General features: G+C 41.1%; 1 protein-coding gene across 3 annotated transcripts in view; it reads left to right on the top strand.

The window, feature by feature from the left end:
- Nucleotides 1–3789: 3789 nt before the first annotated feature.
- Nucleotides 3790–22300, top strand: part of rin1b (Ras and Rab interactor 1b) — a 29335-nt gene continuing 10824 nt past the window's right edge. The window contains exons 1-8 of one of the 3 annotated variants that reach the window (XM_071459421.1): nt 3790–4048; nt 17027–17170; nt 17470–17584; nt 17824–17896; nt 18296–18387; nt 19310–19467; nt 19760–20044; nt 20323–20878. In XM_071459421.1, coding sequence (XP_071315522.1) covers nt 17027–17170; nt 17470–17584; nt 17824–17896; nt 18296–18387; nt 19310–19467; nt 19760–20044; nt 20323–20878 — 1423 coding nt within the window. In that variant the 5' untranslated portion in view covers nt 3790–4048. Of the gene's footprint in view, nt 4049–17026; nt 17171–17469; nt 17585–17823; nt 17897–18295; nt 18388–19309; nt 19477–19759; nt 20045–20322; nt 20879–22300 lie in introns of all 3 variants that reach the window. The other 2 variants (XM_071459420.1, XM_071459418.1) reach the window with 2 other exon arrangements.

The raw sequence follows: 22300 nt of genomic DNA, 5'->3' as shown, positions 1-22300 counted from the left end.
TTGTGGTGGTGGTTTGATCAGCCTGAGTTATTCATATGAAAAAGACAAAGGAAGTGTGGCTATGTCTCTTTATGAGTTTTTGGAGATTGGTTCTATTGTGCATGATGCTATAAATAAAAAAAAAGCAAATAGAAAAGGTGACAGTAAATTAGTTTTTTTTTTTTTTTGCTATTTGAAATCTCAAAATTTCCCTCATTGCAGGCAGGGCTGTACGCTGCAATTTTGAGGCTGTAATTTTGTAATTTCACCCAAAAGCAGAGTGAGAGTCAGTATTACCAGGCCCGGGACGCTGAGGTCACATCTGTATTTTTAGCCATGCTAGCGGTATGGCTCCAGGGATGGAACTGTCTGTCTGTCTGTCGATGAATTGACATGAAGTTTGCTGCAGACACTCATGGTTCCCAGTTGATCCACTGACTTTTCCTGTAGCGTTACCATGACGTTGACTTTTGTGTGAAATTTCCCTACAACCATTGAGTGGCTTGCCAAGAAATTTGCCAGAGTTATACCCTTAACTTTTTATCCAGCATTTATTCATGTCAAACACTTATGGTTTATGGTATCATTGAATTAGTTCAAAAAGTATTCAAATAAATACAACAGATGAATTTCCAAATATGGAAAAAAAAAAAGAAAAGAAAAATTAGCTCAATTAAATTAAATGGAGAAAAATGTATTTGTTAAATTGAAACAAATTATTTTAAACTAAATTAAATGTACACTATAAATTAATTATGTGAAATAAAAGAAAAAAGATTTAGTCAATTAAATAGGTATATTTAATACGATATAAAATAATTAAGTGATGACATTGGCTGAGGCATATAACCATGTGGTGGTAATAAAAAAAAAAAAAACCAAGAGCAAAAATGAAGAACTAAGAGCATAAATGTGTTAAACAACTTTTTTTTTCCAATCACAACTTCCACTAAAATTACAGAGGAAAACATGAACATTTTCATAATTGTCATTGAGTGTCAGTGTCATCATTTTCAGAGTGGCAGGAGTTCACAGTCACGCTCATCATCTGCGAGAATGAGTCCAGAGAGGCATGAAAATGAAAAGAAAGCAAGTCTTCTTGGAAGAAACGAGAAAACAAATTTGATTGGATTAAAGAGCGTGCAGAGGAATGAATGTGGCCATTAAGATGCGTAGCTGAGGCTCAGACAATAATGGTCCACTGCCAGGCACCAAACAACATCTGGAGCTGGCATAGCACCAACAAACACTACAAACAGAAAAACTAATAATGAGGAATGTGTATTAGGAGGCACATCACCATGTTTCAAACTTAATCAGATCCGAAATGTGATTACATGGCATGAAATTAGGATAGGAACACCAGAATTAAGTTAAAGTCTGACCTTTTGCTGAAAGACAGTGACAATGTGGCCAAAAGTATGTAGACAGCCAAACATTAAATCCGTATGTGATTGTTGAGCATCTCCTTCCAAAACCACGCACATTGATCTGCTTCTAGAGACGCCTCCAATCTTCTGGGAGGGTTTTCCATGTGGTTTTTTAACCAGGCTGCAGGTTGATGAGACCTGTTCAGAGTTCATGTTCCAGATCATCCCAAAGGTGTTGGATTGAGTTCAGGTCAGGGCTTTATGTAGGGCTATATATGTTTTATATTGTCTTTTTTATTACCCTGTTTATTTCCTTAATTTCATTCATCATTTATGTCCAGCACTGTATCACATCATTGTTGAAAGATACAAACCAGCTTCTCTTGCCTCACTTTTCCTGGAGCTGTTATTATAACAAATTCCACAGTCTGGGGCCCACAACAACCAAAGTGCAGTCCCCCATGATGGTCCAGTCTAGACTGTAGAACTGCCAGCAACTTTAACCTAGACGACCTCAGAGACCTTAATGAGATTTGAGGGTTTAACGTGTCTGAGATGTGAGCAGGAGCCAGCCCAGTGAGTGCCTTTAAAGCGATCAGTCAGTCAATTCTGTACGGCAAGGAAGAAGTCCTGTCAACCTCCTCCATGTCTAACTGGTGAAAACCATTTCTTTATGGATCTGGCTTCGCCCGTGGGAACATAGTCATGTAGAAACAGGACAGAGTCTGTATAGTCAGTATAGATAATGGATGGATGGATTAGAAAACAACCTGTGCTCCCAAACAAAGTTGTACTGGAGAAAATGAGTTGCAGCCCTATATGTCATATATATATATATTCAGGCCACCTCATTACATGTATAATCTAATGAAGTCCAATTCAGTTCATCCATTCATTCATTACTGATGTCACAGTTAAAGGTGGGTTTGTGCTGAGCACCATTATACTGAGAGGTGAGAGGATCAGCTTATTAGAAACACCTTTAAGCTCCAGTAAAACATCAGGCTACCTTTAACTCTGACCTCGGTGCTAAAACGCATAATTTAATTAACGACTTTTTCAATATTTAACCAAGTGCTTTGAGGGCCTAACCATAAAACAAAGTTTAATCAAGCTTTAGTTGCTATCTGTTGATGATATTGGGACAACAAAGAAAATACACGGTCAGTGAACACTCTGCAAATTCTCAGATACATTCATTAAAAATGTTACGTCACTACTATAGTTTGATAAAATGCATTATTCAGTAAAATGAGCAGTATGTAAAAGCCGTTTCTAGCAGACTGGGTCGGTGTTGGTGTGTGTCAACTGTAAGCTATGAATGTTTAAGTATATCTATGTTTTGTGGCGCATGTTTATTTTTGGTGCCATTTCCTTCATGTGAAAGTGTTACTTCCGTTTGACACCAGTTCGCTTCAGTTTCATTTCCTGCAGTGAGATGAGACACTATAAATAAAATTTGGTCAGACTCACTAAATAATCCATAGAGGTCCTGAAACAGAGCAGCACCAGCCTCTAAACCTTTCCTTATTAAAGACTCAACCCTTTAAATTCGGCTTTAAATTAATGCTCCACTCTCCCACAGCTCACGATGCTTTCGGCCCTTGGAGGTGAAGCTGTAAACACAGCCTGTGGCGCCCTCCAGTGAGGAGAGGCTGAATGACACATCCTCACCTGTAACAAGGACAAAAAGATGGATCCAGATTGAGCTTGCAGAAAAACCACACTGTTAGGATTGTTTGACGCTCTAACAGCTGCCCCACACTCAGTGTAATGCTTCTGATTAATGTGAGAAATGCAAAATGATTCATCTGAACACAGTGTTGTAAATACAAGTCCGTCATGTGATTGAAGGTGATGGTTTTTAAGTGGCTTTAAAACACTTTAAAATCTCCTATTGTATCTTTATAGTGTTTCCATAGCCTAATGTTTTGTGCGATATAACAGATATGAACCTGTTCCTTTTTATTGTGGTTTAAAACTGCAGGCATTTCTTTAATAATGTAAATTATAATCTTAATTGTCATCTTAAAATACTTTGTTTTTATACTTCCTGGCATCACTCTTATATTCCTTAATTCATTGGTTCTCAATGGTGGGGTGTGAGGACCTCCAGGGGTCCTTGAGGGGCCTCCTGGGTGTCACCAGTAAAAATAGTAAAAATTTATTTTTTGTTATGGGTTTCAAACACTTTTTGTGTAATAAAACACCTAAAAGCAGAAACGTCATCCGATGGGAGTGAGTAAAGGGCTGAGAAATCTGCGCAGTAATCTTTTAAATGTTCATCTTCTACTATTTCCTCCGTGTCAACAGCGGTGTCGCTGACAGATTTAAGATTAGTCAGTGACATAATGTGATCATGTTTGGTGTGTGTGTGTGAGAGAGAGAGAGAGTGTGTGACAGAGTGAGGGAGGCGGGAAGGGGGGGGTGGAGGGGGCGCGCACACACACACACACACGCACACGCACGGTGTCTCCGCCGCGACTGTGTGTTTCCCTTCAGATGCTCGGACAGAATTAAAAAATGCGCTCCTCCGCCCTGTCGCCGGCGTTGCGCGCATCTCCTTGACGAGCCTGCGCTCCCACAGCGTGGTGCTCGGGCTCCGGGGCTCAGCAGCGTCTCCACACACAGACCCTCAGACTCTCCCGGAGGCTCAGTCACACCGCAGAGCACCACCTGTCCCCACCTTCACAGGCAAGGTAAGTCCCTTTCTTTTTTTTCTTTTTTTTTTGGCCATGCTTTAAAGAAAACAGGCTCCATGAAAAGTGAGGATGCTGGAGATGTTGGCACACACGCAGGCTACAGATTCAGGATTAATGTTTATTTATTTTTTCCCTTGCTTCCTTTAAAAAAAGGTCTGTTCTCAAGTTCAAAGCGCGTTGGCGTTTTGTTGTTTAACGTAGTTTCCGGTCCGCAGGGGACGTCTTGGTAAACAATGCTGCTCAGTGATTCATGCACATGTGCCCCCCTTGACTTTCAAGCTCTGCCAATTAATCAGCCGGTGATCAGGAAACATCATGGATCTGCGGGGTGTCCCACAACTCAGCCTGGCTCCAGCCAAAGTGGTGGTTTCTTTTTAATTGAGAGGGAAAGCTCCGCTCTCCAGGCAGGAACAATTAGGGATTCTCATGTCATTGTTCCAGGCTGGCGTTTAAGACACAAAGTGGAGGTGTTGTAATTGTTATGAGCCCCAGGTTTATCCTCAGGTTGTCAGAGGAGCTTTTGTTCTGGCTGTGTAGACTGACACTTGGCTTTCTCTCAAGTTTAGTCAATAAAATCTTTTTTTTTTTTTTTTTTGGAAACATCTTAATGCTGTATTCTTTAGAGGAGAAGAAGAAGAAAGAAAAAAGAAATACGCCTCCAAAGTTTTGACTCTTTGTATGCACATAGCGGTTGTTCAGTTGTATAGCTGATGTTTTGACTTATTCAAATCCAGCGCAGGTGAGGAATGATGCAGATCATTTATTATCTTTATTTTCATTTTTGGGTTTCACAGGTCTAGAGGTGAACTAATGCCGTGTGTGCACCTGTGTTCTGCCCCACATCCACCTTTATGAGCCAGAGTGTGTTCAATTAGCCACTCAGACATTTAAATTGTAAGCATCCTGATCTCTCGTCTCTGAGGGCAAAGTGAATGTAATCTCACACCGTTGGACTGTTACATAACTTTAAAACTGAAGTGCCATCCTGCCTGCGTAGGAGTAGATGTGATGTTCCCACTTCCTTGCTGTTGTTTTGCTCGTTAAATCTGAGAGAGCCACATTACTGTAAGTGGCATTTTTTTTTTTTTTTTTTTTTTTTTTTTGTGACTTTGCAGGACTGATGCTGATTTTCGGGGGGCTTTCATGCAGATGAGGCCCCCGAGCAGCACTGATTGCTTTGCAAGTCCTCGCTGTGATTATGAAGCCTACCTACATGAAGTCTGGGATTGTTGACTGTGGAATGACATGTTAATTTTGAAGGTGGCATGACCAAATGTGTGTATATATTTGTGTGTGTGTGTGTGTGTGTGTGTGTGTGTGTGTGTAGGGGGGCTGCGTTCTGCCCTGTGTTGTGTGGGAAGAGTGTGATCGCAGAGTGAACCAAGCATGACGCTCAGAGCTGTTGGACAGAGTTCAGTCCTTTGCTGAGCAGTCTGTCCTCGGTGCTGGAAGTGGTGCGCAGACAGACATGTTACAGTAACCTGACTCATGTATATGGCAGGCTTCCCCCCCAACGCTGCTCAGGAATTGTGTCATCGTCATGCAGCACAACAGAGGAACCCGAAATGAGTTTCATTCCCGAAGCAAATGTCCACCATTTTGAAAAAAATCAGGCAGATACTCGGAACAAACGACGGCTGGCACACAAGGAAAACTAATGACTGTCAAGTGCTTCACTTATTTTTCAGAGGAAAACCACCAGCAGCGTCAGGAGTAAAGTAATGTTACTATCTCATCATTGAAAGCTGCTTATCTTTACATCCTAAGTCCTTCTCAAATAGAGTAAAAAAAAAAAATCAGCAACCTTTCAACTTAATCAAATAGATTTTTGAATGTTATCCCTTATTTTCCTGCTAATACCCAGGAAATTTTCTTAATAGTTTCCTAAATAGGGGCAATCTGGTAATTCTTAGGATGTTTTCATGGAGAGCGGTTACGTAATTTGGTAGTAAATGAGGAAACTGCTGATGGATACTCCCACATTATAGAGTTTAAGAACCTAATGTCCTTTTCTCAAGTTTATCCTTATGCTCTATTTGAATTTTTTTTTTTTTTTCTAACTGCTGGATTTTTTGCCTTTGCTTTTATTGTCCTGTGCAAACATTGCACCCATGCAAAACAAGAGTGAACCTCCCACCTTGGACCAACCTGTATGAATAAAGTTTGAATGTCCCCAAGAATTAAAGGTTGCATTCAGGAAGTTAGATCTTTGTATTTATGTGAAGCAGTAAAAGATACAGCTCATTTTAGTTCCTGAAAATAGCTTCCACATACACAGGCTCTGCAGTTAAAGTCATATCCCAAGAGAAGAAGGTACATCCTGCTGTGCTTCTGCATTAGATAAGTCATGATATCACCGCTGTAGGTAAATAAATGTTCTGCCGCCTCAAGTGCTGGTTCCTATAAGGCTCGAGAACGTCAGTCAAATCCCACCTACAATAAAACATTTTATGGGGGCTTATTTTTGATTGATTTGGTGTCAGTTAGGACTCCTTCCTCAACAGAGCAGCTTCCTAAATGTGTCAGCTGAGTCAAAAACATACACACGTGATTGGATCTAACCCAACGCACCTCAGCCTCGATGTGAATGTGATTGTGCAGCTCTTCTGAAAAGCCTTGAGAAAGGTGCCAGACATTGGAAAGGGTTGGTTAAGAGAGGCGAAGTTGACGGGGAACAGGTCTGACTTGACATCCTCCCTCCCCGGCCGCTTCAGAGAGAACAGTATTAATGCAGGCGTTTGTCCTCTTGTGGTCACTCTAACACAATCTGAAAATGGAGGATGAAAGTGGTCCCTCGTTGTCATTGTCAAGACCACACTCAGAACATTCACATGAGGAAGTAAAAAGCCTTCTTAATGGAAAATGAATCAAAGCACAAGTGGAAAGCATTTAGGAAGATGCACAAAACGTCCAAAATAACAGTTTTACATCCCAAAATGCTAAATATCATCTGTTAACTCACTGTCACGTGTGTGTTAGCTTGATGTTTTTTAGTTATTTGGAAAAAAAAAACACCTTTAGGTTTAAGTAATCTGGTCTGATTGAGAAACAAACCCCTGACTCCAAAGTTATTAACTCAGGTCTGGAAAAGGCTGTTAAACTGGAAATGAACAAAAAAATCTGCCAAAAACCTGTGTAGAGTATCTGCTCCGAACATCCCCAACAAAACTTGAAAAAGCACTCAGCATTTTAGAGGCATTATTCACACTCACTTATCAAAAACCTCTGACATTACCTAACAGTGCTTTACAAAAATAACATTTTGTATGAAGTGCTTCTCATGCCCATCTGTCATTAGTCACACTGTGAATCACGCAGTTCGAAACAGATCAGAAAAAGCAGAATATGTGACGTTTAAAGCCTTTTTAAGTGCTTGAATCCTATTGTTCTCCCACAAATATCAGGATTTTGGATTACACACTTCAAAAAAAAATTACATTTCTATGTCACTTACATTTTTTTTTTTTCTTGAAAATGTTGCCAAGCAGTTTAGGCACAGCAACAGCTTAAAAACAACATGGTGAAATTATTCCAGTTGTTTTTGTTTTTTCTTGGGAAGTGGAAGCAACAAGTGGCAGCATCTTGGAGAAGCAGGAAACAAATGGACAGATTAGATCTAGATTGTTATTCTGGCAAATTAATCCACTTAGTATGAGAAAAATTAGATTTCAAAACTCCGCGATAAATTCGGTGACCTGTTCAGATGGCCGGCTTTGGCACTGCAAGCCAAGTGCAGCCTTTCCAAACAACCAAGAGACAGACTCATTTAGCCAGAAATATTCTCCAAACATCAATTAAAACTTCCATCAGTGATCAACAGAAACATTCAGCACACCAGCTATTAGCTAAAGCCTCCACATAATCATACTCCACAAGTGTTTTGCGCTCGATGAGACTTTTTTCTCAAGACTCCGATTGGCAGTTCCCTCTCATTCCTGTTCGTTTGTATTGTGCCTTTCATTACATTAGTATCATTATTATTAGTTGGTAGAGTTTGATGAAATGACATAGTTCCAAGTGTAGCTCCACCCAGCTTCAAGAATAAGTAAAGACACTCATTACTTAAAAGTGTTTCTAGTATTTAAAATTTACCCCACCAACTCTAAGCAGGGTTGGCCCATACAGGTTGTGTCCTTTTCCGATTTAATATCCCAAGTTTTAAAAGAACTAAAATGATTTTAAAATGAACTTTGCAGTGAAAACATGTTAAACAATAATCCACTAAAATATTTGCAAGACTGCAGTGGTGCTATGTAAGTACACACATATATATACATTTACACAAGTATTGCACAATTAAGAGTTACTTCCACTTAACTAGAGTATTTCCATTTTATGCTACTTTATAACTCAATTCCACATCAGGAGGAAATATGTAGAGAAGAGATATATAAAGAGGGGAACTTAAGTGTAAATAAGGGAACTTTTAACAAAAAAAGGGATATTCTGTGAACGATTTATGTGCACAGAGCGCTACAGAGTCAAAGCAGTTTCTCCTCAAAGTGTCGATTCAGTGTCGGTGTAATTCAGTTAAGTGTCGCGCTGCAGAGAAGAATCGGTGGAGACACTGCGGACCATTCCTGGAGAAATATGAGATGGTTTAAAGATTTAATGACATCATGATGGATAGTCTATAGCATCTCCCTCCCTTTTACACACACACACACACACACACACACACACACACACACACACACACACAGCTCTGGTCTGACAGAACTATTTGTGATAATGCCCCTTCTGAATCACTGCAGCAGTTAACTGATACGCTTCTAAAATTATGAATATTCACAGTTATGCTAACAGTCCCTCTTCTCTCCTACGGCCCAAGTGTTGCGTCTGACTCATACTAATGCCTTTGTACAACTTCGTCACACACACTCACACACATTAACACACATTAACACACATCTCTCACTTCCCTGTCACTGGCCCTGAGTGCCATTGCTACGGCGCTCTTGCAGCAGGCATCAAAACGGACACCTGTCGTCAGTCCACAGGTCCCCGTGCCCACTGTTGCCCCCCGTGGATACTTATAGCCCACTGCAATTATGTTGTTCCATTAGTCATCCTACGCATGCAGTGATGGGCTGCCTGCTATACTTAGCCACCGTCATGGTCACTCTTGTGCGAATGAGAGATTTTACAGGCTGATGCTGGTGGTTGGCGTCAAACACGATGAATAGCGGTGAATAATGAGTAAACAGTTGTTGTTGACTTGTGTTATTGACAAAGTTTGGATGTGCAGGAAACAACCATTGCTCATTGATGTGTGGTCAACTACTATTGTGCACGTTAATTAAAAGATTTGCCTCATAAGGTTAAATTTGGTATCTACAGAGAGTGAAGTGCTATTTTCAGTACTTTAGCTTATTCAGACTTGTGCTTATTCTCTTTTTTTCCCCAAGAGTTGAAGGTAAGATACAAGGTGTTTGCTTCTCCAGGTTCCCTGTCTGCAACAACCTCCACAAAACTCCAGAAAGTTGCTGCCACCGGTTGTTTTGAATTTTTACTTTCCACACAAGATACAGTGTGTTAATAAATAACCAGGACTGAAAAACAACAAGTTTTCCAACTACATATTGCCTAAGTCTTATGATGTGTTGTCAAAGTTTCATTGGAACTGTGCTAACGAAGTAATCGTTGTCGTATTGTCGTGATTATCACTTGACAAGAGCTTCAGCCATCGATTAGTTTACAAGACAGAAAGAAGGTTATAATACGCAGGACTATGTCTTACTAGATCAGGTATAGTAGCCTAACATTTACTGTATGTTACCCAACAACGTGGCAAAAGTTTGAATTGTAGCCTGTCCATTAAATATAAGGCTATAAACAGGGAACAGGCAAACAGCTAGACCCCGTTTAAAGGTTAAAAAATCTGCCTCCAACCGCCTCTCGATTTTTAACATATCTTTATATCTTGTTTCATGCACAAAAAGGTCTCGAAATTACATACTGTAGTTTATACTGGTTATGCTGCTATTTTTTTGGCTGAGTGCATTAAATTTCTGTAGCACTTGCATCACCATGAGGTGGCAAGGGAACCAGCTATAATTACAGTCATTCATCTGCAAAACAGGTTTTGAAATCCATGGCTTGATCATTATTTTTCAGCTCACTGCTGTCCTCCAGCAGTGCTGCCACCAAATGCCAAATATCGCACAGGCGCTGTAGATCTATCTGCGATAATCCTGCAGTGTTTAAAGGGAGCCATTATAGCTCATTTTCATCACAGAGAGCTATATACTAGAATGCCAAAAAGCCACGACTTTATAACCATGCTAAATTGGAGTTGTGGAGCAGAGGCTAGCTATAGGAGAGGGGGCAGGACTTTGGTTATTTATCATGGAGAGTTGGAGACTTTTCAGATCTGTTTGTTGAGGTGCACCTCAACAAACTGGCTGAAAATGCATACGTGTAAACTCAAGTGTTTCAGTCACTAATCGGAACAAACACCAAGTTCCTGCAGCAACCCAGTTAAAAATCATTTCAGTTGCCTCTGCAGAGAGAGAGCGAGAGACAGTTTGCAGAAAGTTACAGACTCCAGTGCTGACAGTGCACATGGATTCTTTATTTTGTGACTGGACTGTTAAAGTTTTAGTAAAGTTTGGGGCTGGCTTCTTTTTGTGAGCATCTGCATTTCTCTCTGTGCAGAAATAAGGAAATATAGACTGACAGTAAAGTAAAATCTGTCGGAAATTAGAAAGATTGTTCATTTGTTTGTGGAAAATAGTGCTGTAAACATGCAGATATTAAAATATTGACACAATGTCGTCATGTAGATGTGCAAAGAGCTGTGAAAATTACTTAGAAACAAACAGCAATTCATTCAGAATATCTAAGAATATCTAAATATCTAACCAACAAGAGGATTACAAAAAAATAAGTGTGACTTTACAGTGACTGGATGTGGATGCTTCGCCGGCTGCCTGCTTATCAAAATCTCCAGATGGAAATACCATATGTAGGATGTGACAATGAGCAAAGTTCACAACATCGCTGTCTGTTTTCAGCACCACTATCATCACGTTTATTGGCTGAAGGTTACTCTGGTGCAGAAAAACATGTATCCCGAGAGTTGTGAAGTGTTGGATGCTGAGGCAGCGGCTGGAGGTGGTCTGTATCAGCATAAGCTCTGTGTGGGGGTGGAAGGGGGGGGGGGGGGGGGGGGGGGGGGGGGGGGGGGGCGGTAGATGTTGTCAAGGACTGTGTTTCCTACTCATCCTTCCTCTGCTGCTGTCTCAGGAGTCTCTGCAACCGTCTCCAGACTTGTTCTGTTATGTTTTGTGTTGTTCCTCTCTTTCTGGTGGATGACTAGCAGAAACGTTAAGTACAGTTCAGACGCCTCATCACTGCAGCTGAACAACAGCAGCATTTTCATCTCATTATTTTTGGACAAAGGATCCGTAATTGTCTTAAGAGGAGGCAGAGAAACTACTCTCTGCTCTGCAGCTAGAAGACGTGCTGTGCTAAGTGTAAAGGCCAGTTTTTCCTCACTGGAAACCTGCGCTCTTTTGCTCTTACTATCTCTATCATTATGGCCATATCCACCTACACACAAAACTCAGCTGAATACAGCCTCATGTGTTCTCTGGATGAAACTGAAGTGGGAAATGTAGGAAATCATTTAGAGAGGCGGGTTGAGGCAAAGTGAAAATATGAATACAGAACATTAACAATTATTATTTATTGAAGTTTACAGACTGATAGATCCCAGGGTTCCTTTACAGAACCATTTCCATATTTGCATATTTTTATTATATGTTATGGCCTTTACCAGATAATTCCTTCATATATTTTAGGCTGCCATTGTTTTGTTTTTTTTAGGTTACATATGAAAATAAACTTGAAAAATTGAAAAAAACTAAAACGAAACTGTAACGAAGTGAGATTTTCAGCAGTTGCAACTCTGATGATTGAGTTTAGTAGAAAGAAAGTCATAACAACTCATAACACCACTGCACCACCACATCATGAACAGTATGAGGAAAAATGTTTTCTTTGATTATCTGTCTCAGACAAGTTTCAGGTTTCTAGAAGCTAATTTTACCCTCTTGAAATAAATGGAAACCAGACAATCGAGCAAATCACCGAAAAAACTATAGGAACAGTCAACAGTTAATATTTTTGTGTTGTGTTTTTTAGATTCTTCACTCATCACCAGAGCCAACATGTTCAAAGAGCAGTCTGTGTCATAAATCACCTTAAAGGGACAAAATTTTAAATCAACTTTATTGGCAGAGCAGTGTCCTTTGTATGAAGGCCTTTTCCGTCTCCATGCACTTTGCAAGTATGTGAATTTGAGTGAGAACCCCCCCCCCCCCCCCCCCCCCCCCCCCCTCAAACATGGTGATTTCTTGCTCTGCTGGAAATCAACACTGAGCTGCAGGTACCCGACAACACTCTTCACCAGGCTCCTGTTCTCCCCTTCACCTGCCTCAGCGATGCATAACATGACAAAGCTGTTATCAGGCAACATCTGGAGGTGGCACAGAGAGTTGATCCTGCGGCGGGGGAGGGGGGGGACCACTGCACTTTCTCCGCAGCCTGTCAGGGCACTGGTCTGGAGGCGGACGAACTGAATCCTGCAAATCTGGACACTATGACGTTGTCCATCTGCATCAAGCTGGTCTTCTCTGTGAGCAACTGATCTCTCTCATCCTACACTGTTCTCTAAAAATCCTTCATCCTCCTATTCACGCTGCAGCCCGAGTGAAGTAACTTCTTCCTCATCTCCAGCCCTGAAAGCCTTCATTTAGCCCTGAGGCTTATCTAATCAAGTTGTGCACATATCTCATTGTCAGATATACGAAGCTGTTGTCTGAAGAGCGACAGGTGGTGATGTTATCCTCAGTAAAAAAATCTATTATTTATTCGTACCAGTGCCTTCAGCAGCTTAAAAAACTGGGAAGAAAAAAAGAGTTCGGCTCTGTTTTCTCAGATGTGATGACAATGGTCTTTTGTAATGTTTGAGTCACTCTCTCTCTGTCATCACTCGCTCAGCCAGCATGTCGGTCAGTCCGTCCTTCTGTCCAGTGTTTCAGCAGAGCTCTGCCCAAACCTCCCTGCAAAAAGGTCTAAACTGCACGGTTTCTTTTCACGTCAGTCAGTCGGTGTTTGCAAAATAAAATCTGATGTTCCCTTTCCAAAAATACTCATTAACAACCCGCTGATTTTTGGCACCGCAAACGCTCCAGTTTCAAATATGTGGGTCCATTCCCCCTCTTCTGATCCTGTCTCCCAGAAAAGGAGGGAAGTAATTTAGGCTTTTCAAAAACTCCTCTCTACAGGTCCCCACAGATTCCCACTTCTGGGCTCAGCACTCCTTTTCCTCCGCCTCTTTCCTCCACCCCACTTCTGATGAGTCTCGCCCTAACTGTCTCTTCATCTGCTCCTTGTTAAGTGCTCAGTGCGTTCAGCAGCATCAGATTTTGTGCTCTCTCCCGCTGGGTTCCCGGCTGCTGCTGCTGCTGCTGCTGCTGCCTGCAGGTGCAAAAACACCTTGTTAGATAGACACTGTACGTCTCCCTCTGCTTATTACATTTCCAGTCTGCCAGCTTGAGCCGCTGAACAGCTGCAGGCCCACTGACTTTGTGATTTCCTTACCCAGCTTTAATTTTTCGGGCCCGGCTTTTCTCCTCTCTTTTCATCATTTTATCTTTTATCTGATCTCCTCTGTTTCTCCCTCTCTGTGTGTCTCTCTTTCTCTGAGGGAATTACATAATCTCTGTGCGTGTGTGTGTGTGTGGGGGCAGCGTTGAATTTTATGTAAGGCGGACCTGGAAATGGCTAGCGAAACACTTGGGTCTTGCTCTCTGTTTTGCTTTTTTTTCTCTCTCTCTCTCTCTGCTCGTCTTATAGCCTTGTGTGGTCGTGTGCTGGGTCTTCAGGTTGTGGATGTGCGTGGTGGCTGGCTCCGGATGTACAACGGGGTGACTCTGCAGGCCCACTCAGAGTCACACACACGCACACACACACACACGTATTTATTTATTTATAAGCACACCTTGAAATCAGAAGTGTTGGACTGCTCATTTGAAGATGATGATGCTCGTTGACTTGTAGTGCGTCTGATCCCTCCAGTGTATCTTGGACAGATAAAGCAGTTTGTGCTTTATTTATTTGCATTTTGCTGTTAGTTAAGCCCCACCCCTCTTAGTTACTGTTGCTACGTCAAGCTTTCTATTCACACATGGGACATACATCATGTATTTTTCAGTATTCAGGCCTTGTATTATAGCGCTGTATTCTGAATGAAAACTTAATTAAAATTCTGAAGGTAAAGGTTTAGATGTGTATTGCAGAAAAAAACATTCTTAGACAAGCAACACAGAGATTAGATTTAAGATTTACAGGATGTTTCACTTGTGCAAGACAAAAAGGATTTGAGGAGTAATCTTCCCCAAACCAAACACAGGACAGAACAGAGCCACAAATGTTCCTCTAAACTCTGATTGTATGGCTTTGCGCTCTGTAATCTGTAATCTCACAAGGTAATATAGTCGTCTGATAACATGCCCTCCACCCATACAGAAATGAAATATATGACATCTATGACTCTGTATCAACAGTGATGCCAATTATTTCATTTATATTATTATCATATATAAATACATCCTTTGGATATAAGTTTATAATATAAATGAAATACCCACAGTGACATTTGTATACTTAGATTTATTAAAATATCTATGATAAATTCTTTTAGATGAATTTAATGTAGTTTTTATATGTAGGTTTATTATAACAACATATAAAAAAGATTTTAAAATTAATTTCTCATGAATTTTAAACATGTCTAACTTCCCATTCTGTATAATATCTAAGTGTAGCGCAGGTGTAATTGTGTATAAAATCAACATGTTGACAGACTTTGGGATGGATATATATTTATTTAACATGTCTACAATATAATGTTTGGATGCTCTAGACATACAGTATAAGCCCTGTGTCAATATATTACATTATTTCAATTTCTAATAGGTCTCATATACGATTTTTTACATGTGTTTTCATTTATTATGTTCATACATGACATAAGTGAAGTATACATACAAATATTACATTTGTGTATTGGCATATTGGCTTTGAGCTAGGTTGCTACTGTGGCTAACATAACATTGCTAATGTTCACAGCTAAATGCTAATTTAGTCAATTCTTCTCAAATACAACCAGGATCAGATTCTTCCACAGTTGTTTGCTGACGTCTTGCAGCTGTCTGCACAAACCTGTGACTATTACATAACACAGCCCCCCTCCTTTGATTGACATCTCTTGTACTTGAATGCTAACTCCTCTAATGCTATTTACCATTTCCTTTCAATGGTCCTACAGAGCGGAGATTGGCACATGGATAACTGGTGTGCCCTCGAGAGGAGACTTATATAAAAAGGTGACAGAAGGTGATGAAAAATGTGGAAAAGTCGACGTGTTGCTGAATGAAAACAATATTCATAATGCTTCCTCTTACACCACTGGAACAGGTTGCTGCATCATTGCTCAGAAGTGAACTTTAGTGCTCTGATGTGAGGGAGGAAGCGACTAAAATAAAATAAATAAATAAAATGCAGATTATTAATGGAAACACTTCAGAAAACCCGTTACCCCTTTATCATAGGGAGTGTGCATGTTTGTGTGTACACAGTGTATACATGTGTGTTTTGCGTGTGTGCGTGTTCGTGCATGCACGCGCAACTCCAACTTGTCAGAGAGAGAGAGGGTGTTTCACTGAGTGGGAATGCCTGGTAGGATGTGGGGATGATAGGCCCGGGGTTGCCATGGCAACCATCTGCTGCTACGCTCGCAAGCGTTCGCCGGCAGCCCACACAGTGTGACATCCAGCAGCAATCCAATCTGAGAGAGAGAGAGAGAGAGAGAGAGAGAAAGTAAATCTGTGATTGAATGTTAACATTATAGAGCCAAAAATAAGGAAACACGCAGTTTAAACTGACTGAGGCTCTTTTAAGTACATGGAAAGGTGCATTTTATGCAGAGAGTGCAACTTCAAATCCATTAATTCTGTAGAGACGTGTAGAGTTTTCAGTTGTTATAGTGAAGACAGACGGAGGAGAGGTGGAGGCCTACCCTGTTCAGAGCAACACACAGCAACACTCTGACAGATTATAGAACAAACAGAAGGCTTTAAAGCTGCTTTAAGAAGTTTGATTCATAGTTTTTTGAGGGATAACTTAATTAAAACCACTCTCAGTTGCTGAAAGTTATGATGCCAAACAACTCCTCTGTTTCAAATCTGGCCACGAACCTTTGTTGCATCTTTTTCTCCCTGAGTTCCTGTCATCTCTCGGAGAAAGTATAATGTATCACAAAAAAAGTTTTCATCGTTATTTTTTACTTGGCAAAAGAATATGACATAAGTCTGATTTGTGGTAATGCAGCCACAGTCACAACATGAGTCATAATGAGTCTTTCTAGATGAGGCTGGTGCCACCAATCAGATGAAGGAAAGCTGAGATGAGTAGATGCTTAGTAATTTTGAATCTGCAGTCAGCAACAGTATCTGCTTCAGTTTAATTTGTTTACCTCTGCAGGAGCAGGTCAGATTAAAAACATAATGTCAGTAACCTGAAAACATCAGCAACACAAAGGAAGTGAGGACGTCTGCTTTCAGTGTCAGTGTGTGAAGAGGTTACACGACTTTTACTGGACATAGATTTCACTTCAACTTTAACGGGCACTGTCTGAAAAACATGAATCCAACTCTATAGACAAATACAATGTATTTTTTATATATATATATATATATAGCATTATTACTATTCTTAATAGTTGCAGCTTAATGATTGATTTGCATACAGATAGACTTATCGATTACAAGTTATACAGCTTTATTTTCTTGTCACTTCAACCTCAACATTGATTTGAAAATCGAGAATGGGTTAAAAAAAAAACACACAGAACAGTATTTGAAGCTGTAATAAATAAGTTCTTGTACGATAAAACCTGTGTTTCAGATGCAGGAGGTGGGCAGTACCCAGCGAGGCTCTCAGCGGGCCTTCAGCGTCCTGGACCGTCTGCTGCTCACACATCCTGTGTGGCTGCAGCTGTCGCTCAACCAAGACTCTGCCCTCTACATCCTGCTCAGAGAGCCTGTTGGGGTGAGGACCAATCAATAATATTAATCATTAATACATGTTGAAGGAAAACATGAAGAAAACAATACCCATTTATGTTTTTTAAAATCATTTCTCAAATTTATATTACCAGATTTCTGTATACAACCGTGGGACTTCATCTTGTTTGAATAAACATCACACAAACAGAACATTTCTGTGCTAACAGCAAACTTCATACAGTGAAATATTTCATTAAAGTTGATCTTAAGCACAGATTTTGGACTTTGCATTGCTATTTGCACCATGCACCAATAACACCCCTGTACTTCTGGTGCTTACAGACTTTTTTGGTGCGTAAATGCAGCTCCAGCCTGAGGAAGGTGCTGTGTTTGAGAGTGGCAGCCGACACAAGTGCCTCCTCTGTTAAGGAGTGCTTCATCTGTGAGGAGGACTCCAGTGAGTATAAAACAAGATGGATTCGCGTGTTTTAGCCACCTGTAGCTACAGAAATACACATTTCTCTGCTCAGCTTATGAGGGTGCAGTGCACTTCATACACTTACTGCTCGAAGCGACGTGGGTCGGAGAATATAGGTCCTCCAAATTATTTGCAGCTGCTATATTTCCCGTTAAATTTGAACGAGTTTCCCTCTGCCTCCACTGCTGTCAATCAAACTCTGTCTGTTCTATAACCAGCATTTGCCTTGGAGAGCTCAGCACTCACCTTCCCTGACTTGTGTCGACTGGTGGCCTTCTACTGTATCAGCAGGTAATGTATCATATTAACTGATACACCAAAGTAAAATCAAGTGAAATCTTAATGCTGCAGATATTCTAGGCAATATTGTGTGGTGACAGTTTGTCTCAGGCCCATTCCTATCCCACAAAGAAATCATTCTCCTGGTTTGGTGTGGAAGAATTTGCACAGAGCCCTGATTTCATCCCCGTCCAACACCTTAGGGATGAGCTGTAATACTGACTCCAAGCCCACATCAGTGCTGGATCTCACTAATGCTTATGTGGCTGATTGAGTGCAAACACCTGCAGCCAAGTTCAGAAATCTTGTGGACGGAGTAGAGGCTGTTACAACAGATTAATGCCAAGCACTGGTCATCAATTATGTATTAATTGATTTTATTGTTGATTTTTTTTTTTTTCTTGTCTGCAGGGATGTGTTGCCTTTCCCACTGGAGCTACCAGAGGCCATTGCTAAAGCCACAACTCACAGGCAGCTGGAGGCCATTTCACACATGGGACAAGGTACAGTCACCGTCCCTTTCAGAGTGAACTTACTTTTCAGTGGCACTAGTGGCATGGCTCCAATGACAGTGTCAACTAGACCGTCCACCACAGGTCTAGATGAAAATACCTCAACACCTGTTGAATTAATTGCAATGAAATTTGAGACATTCATGTGCCATGAACTGTAAAAAGTTTGCTGATCCCCTGAGTTTTTATGCAGCATTATACCCATGTGGAAGTCTAATTGCTGCAAAACTAATTCTCATCAGCATTGCTGTGCCTCCGAAAAGTTGCTAGCGTGGCAACTTGTTTACAAGTACTTCTTTATGCTACTTCTCATTGCATAGACAAAAGACACAAGCAGAACGAGAGTAAAAATGTGTAGCCTCTCTGCAGATCACTGAGAGAAAACAAAAATAACCTATTGAAAATATGAGACAATAAATTAATAACTGACAAAAGAAGTGACTGCCAGGTTGTATCTATTTTAACATGGTAACATGTAGGACTGTTGCAGTGCGGTGGCAGAGAGCGAGGTGTGACTTATGGCTAAAAATGACAGAAAGATGCAGGATGTGTCACTGACTGCACCTCAAACAGAACCAGACGCCGTTGTGCAAAATCTGTTTGCTCCAGTCAGCTACACAAGAAAAACTTTTTATATCCGTTAGTGTTTATCTGATGTTTAGTTTGTGTATTGCTCTTTTCAAAATGTAATGTTTTTTCCCTCGACTTCCTCACCACAATCAGGAGCCTAAAAGGGAAATTTATGGTTTTATGTGCTGCATTTTAACACAAATTATTCATTATATCATTAATTTAAAGCTATTTGTAAACATCCACCTTAAGCCTGTGTGCTGCATTTTACAGTAATCTTAATATCCCTGTTACAAACAAATCCTTAATTGAAGAGCTTTTGCCTTCCTGTATTTTCTCCTAGACTTCTGGAGCTTGCCGAGTGCCTCAGACATCCAGAATGGACCAGTGGACCTGTTTGCATCAACCAGCGGCAGCCAGGCCCAGGATCGATGTACCCTGCTGACCCGAGGCAGACAAGGAAAACTCTGCTTCATCAACCCGCTCTTCCTGCAGCTGGAGGTTAGCAAGGTTAGTCATGAAGGCTGTGTGATTATTTCAGCGTTTATCTCTACTTTTGAGGAGATTTTCATGCATTTTTACTAAAGACCAAAATCAAGAAACCCTGTTGAAAATGTGTTTTGTAATTTGGTTGTTCAGTTCCTGAAAAGTTTGCTTTGTTTTTAAAATTTGCATAAATTTCAAGAGCTCTGAAGCCATCCCCCTTACTTATATGACTGCTAATATAGCGTCTGTTTACTTTGTTCACATTGGCTTTGAAAAATAAGAAGAATCCGCTCTTTCTTTTCTATAGCAGCCACAACTCACAAACCACAGTGCCTCCAATAAACGGCACCGCTTCAAGCGCAGCATGCGTCTCCGGCTCTCGGAGTCCTCCATGAATCTGTCCCTCGAGGGGATCGGCTCCTACTCGCCTCCCCCGTCACTGGAGCAGCCTGGTGGGTCGGAGAGGCTGCAGAGGGGCGCCACTAACCCACAGAGGAGAGTTCATGCTGGGGCAGGGGTCCTGAGGAGAACCCCCGCTGTATCACCGGGTTCTGCAGAGGAAGAGGACCTGATGTCTGTCTATGTGCCTGAAGTAATAAGTTTTAATATATTGTTTTGTCTTTCAGACCAGGGGGGATTGTTAATATTTAGAATTTTATAAAATTATCTTGCAGCCAAATTAATGTTTTTAATGTTACTTAAAATAATAACTGCCTCAAACTAAGCATAGTTTCACATGTTGTAAACTCATCCAGTACTTCAGGCTCATACAAACACTAACACTACTCAAAGTTACCTTAACTGTCTCATTACAGCTGGCAACAAATAATAAGAAGAATTAATGAAATTATCACTTCTCTCCTGCTCAAGACATCTGCCAAGGTGGAAGAGTCTCCAAAGTCCCAGGCATCGGCCCGAGCAGAGGAGCCAGGCACTGAGGTGGCGGCTCTGGCCCTGGAACGGCGCCCGGCTCCGTCCCTGGCCGAGCTGGACAGCAGCAGCTCCTTCAGCAGCATGGACGAGGACAATGACTCGGATTCAGAGCCAGAAAGCATGGTCCAAACCCAAACACACATCTACAAGCGCCCGCCACTTGTGCGCTCCCGGGGCCGCGGCGGGCTGCACCGTATGAGCGAGGCCTTCGTCTGTTTCTTTGCTCCGGACAAGCGGCTGACGCGGCTGGTGGAGGAGCTGTCCAGAGACAGGCGCTCCATCTTCGGAGGCATGGTTCAGGACTTCCTCCTGGAACAGAGAGAGGTGCTCAAATCCCTGGCCTCACCTTCATCATCATCGTCCTCATCCCGGGTGACCTCAGTGCAGCTCCTGCAGGGTCTGCGGCTCTTTCTGTCCCAGGCAAAGTGCTGCCTGATGGACAGCGGAGAGCTGGAGCCCCCCATTGAAACCCTGGTGCCAGAGAACGAGAAAGGTAAACAAACAGCAACATGGTAAATGTGGCAATACACAGTAATTTCTCACATCAATTATATCTGAACCTTAGCTTGAACCATGACTTTCAAACACGCACTGTTGACTTTGAAATGGCAGCAGTGTTACAAAGGAGCAGGCACAAAAAAATTTCCACTTTCTAGCACAATAATTAACTCTCATTTGCTGAACCAAAAATTCTAAAGTAACAATGATGGCAACGTACTGGTACATAACAACTCCTCCAACCTGAACAATGGTTTTTTTCAACCCTCTAATTCGAGCCCTCCACTGCGGTATCTAGAGCAGCGGATCTACCTTGGTGGCTATGGTTACTATAATAACGGTCATGGCCTGGTTCAGTTCAAGTGATCTGGGTTAAAATAAGTACTTCCTCAACATTAGATGATCTTTGTTGTCACGGTTACAATAATAACAACGTGGATAACTTTGTGGATAATAGAAATAACATAAACTGCCAACCCCACATGAGAATTACTTCAGCTGCCAGATTTTGCCTTACAACAAAACGTAACTAACTTTTTTACAGGAGACTCTCGGACTCTCAGTATACTGTATGTTTAAAATGACTTTCTATTCAAAAAAGGGGATTTACAAGCTTCATCAGTGTTAATATAGCACCTATTGTTTTCATTAATATGCTTTTTTTGGGTTACCAGCTGCACGAGAATCGCTTTGTCCTCAGTCATAAATCTGTTTGAATGTTTTATCTGTGTCCTCAGTTCAAGTGAATGACTTTCATTCTGGATCGAGTAACTCACTCAATTGTTCCTGATGTTCTGCAGGTGTTTTTCAGAAGAGGAGGAATCTTCCAGATTAATTTAAGTTATTAATAATTGACAAAGCAAGTTATACAGTAGTTTGTAAATGTCTTATTACTGATCTATTAAGTATTAATGACTGACTAAAGCCATTAAGTAAAGCTTATAAACCCCTGACAAAAGAAGGTCCACACACACTACAGTACACCCGTATGTTGCCAAAATTGTCATATTATTGTAATTTTTGTTCAAGCGAATGTGAGTTAAATCTGTTGCAAACAGAAAAATATAACTCATTTATGTGTGATCAGGTTTTCTCCAGGCACACAACTGATAGTTTGTTCAAGGAAGTAGAAATGAAATGTTCCAGTTTCTTCTCAACAATATTCACACCTGGGAGCTGCCCAGTGCTTCCAGTCTTTCACGGTTCACCACTGAGAGCCTCCAGCAGAAAGTGACTAGGATTACGTTTTTTTTTTCCATTTAGAAGCAAAGGTAGAAGAGTAAATGATGTTTTCATTTGGTTTGAATCCTAAATTAAAAAACTTCAGTTTGTCTTCCACTGAGGTTTAAGCATTTACAGTCACCTGCTGCTCAACTTTCAGTGGACAGGTTGAGTTCTTCAGACTGAGAGAGAGAGC

This window comes from Trachinotus anak, unplaced genomic scaffold, assembly GCF_046630095.1.
Source record: "Trachinotus anak isolate AG129_WGS33_773 ecotype Australia unplaced genomic scaffold, CSIRO_AGI_Tana_v1 ptg000023l, whole genome shotgun sequence".
Classification (NCBI taxonomy): Eukaryota; Metazoa; Chordata; class Actinopteri; order Carangiformes; family Carangidae; genus Trachinotus; species Trachinotus anak.
This window is presented reverse-complemented; position numbering and strand designations above follow the sequence as displayed.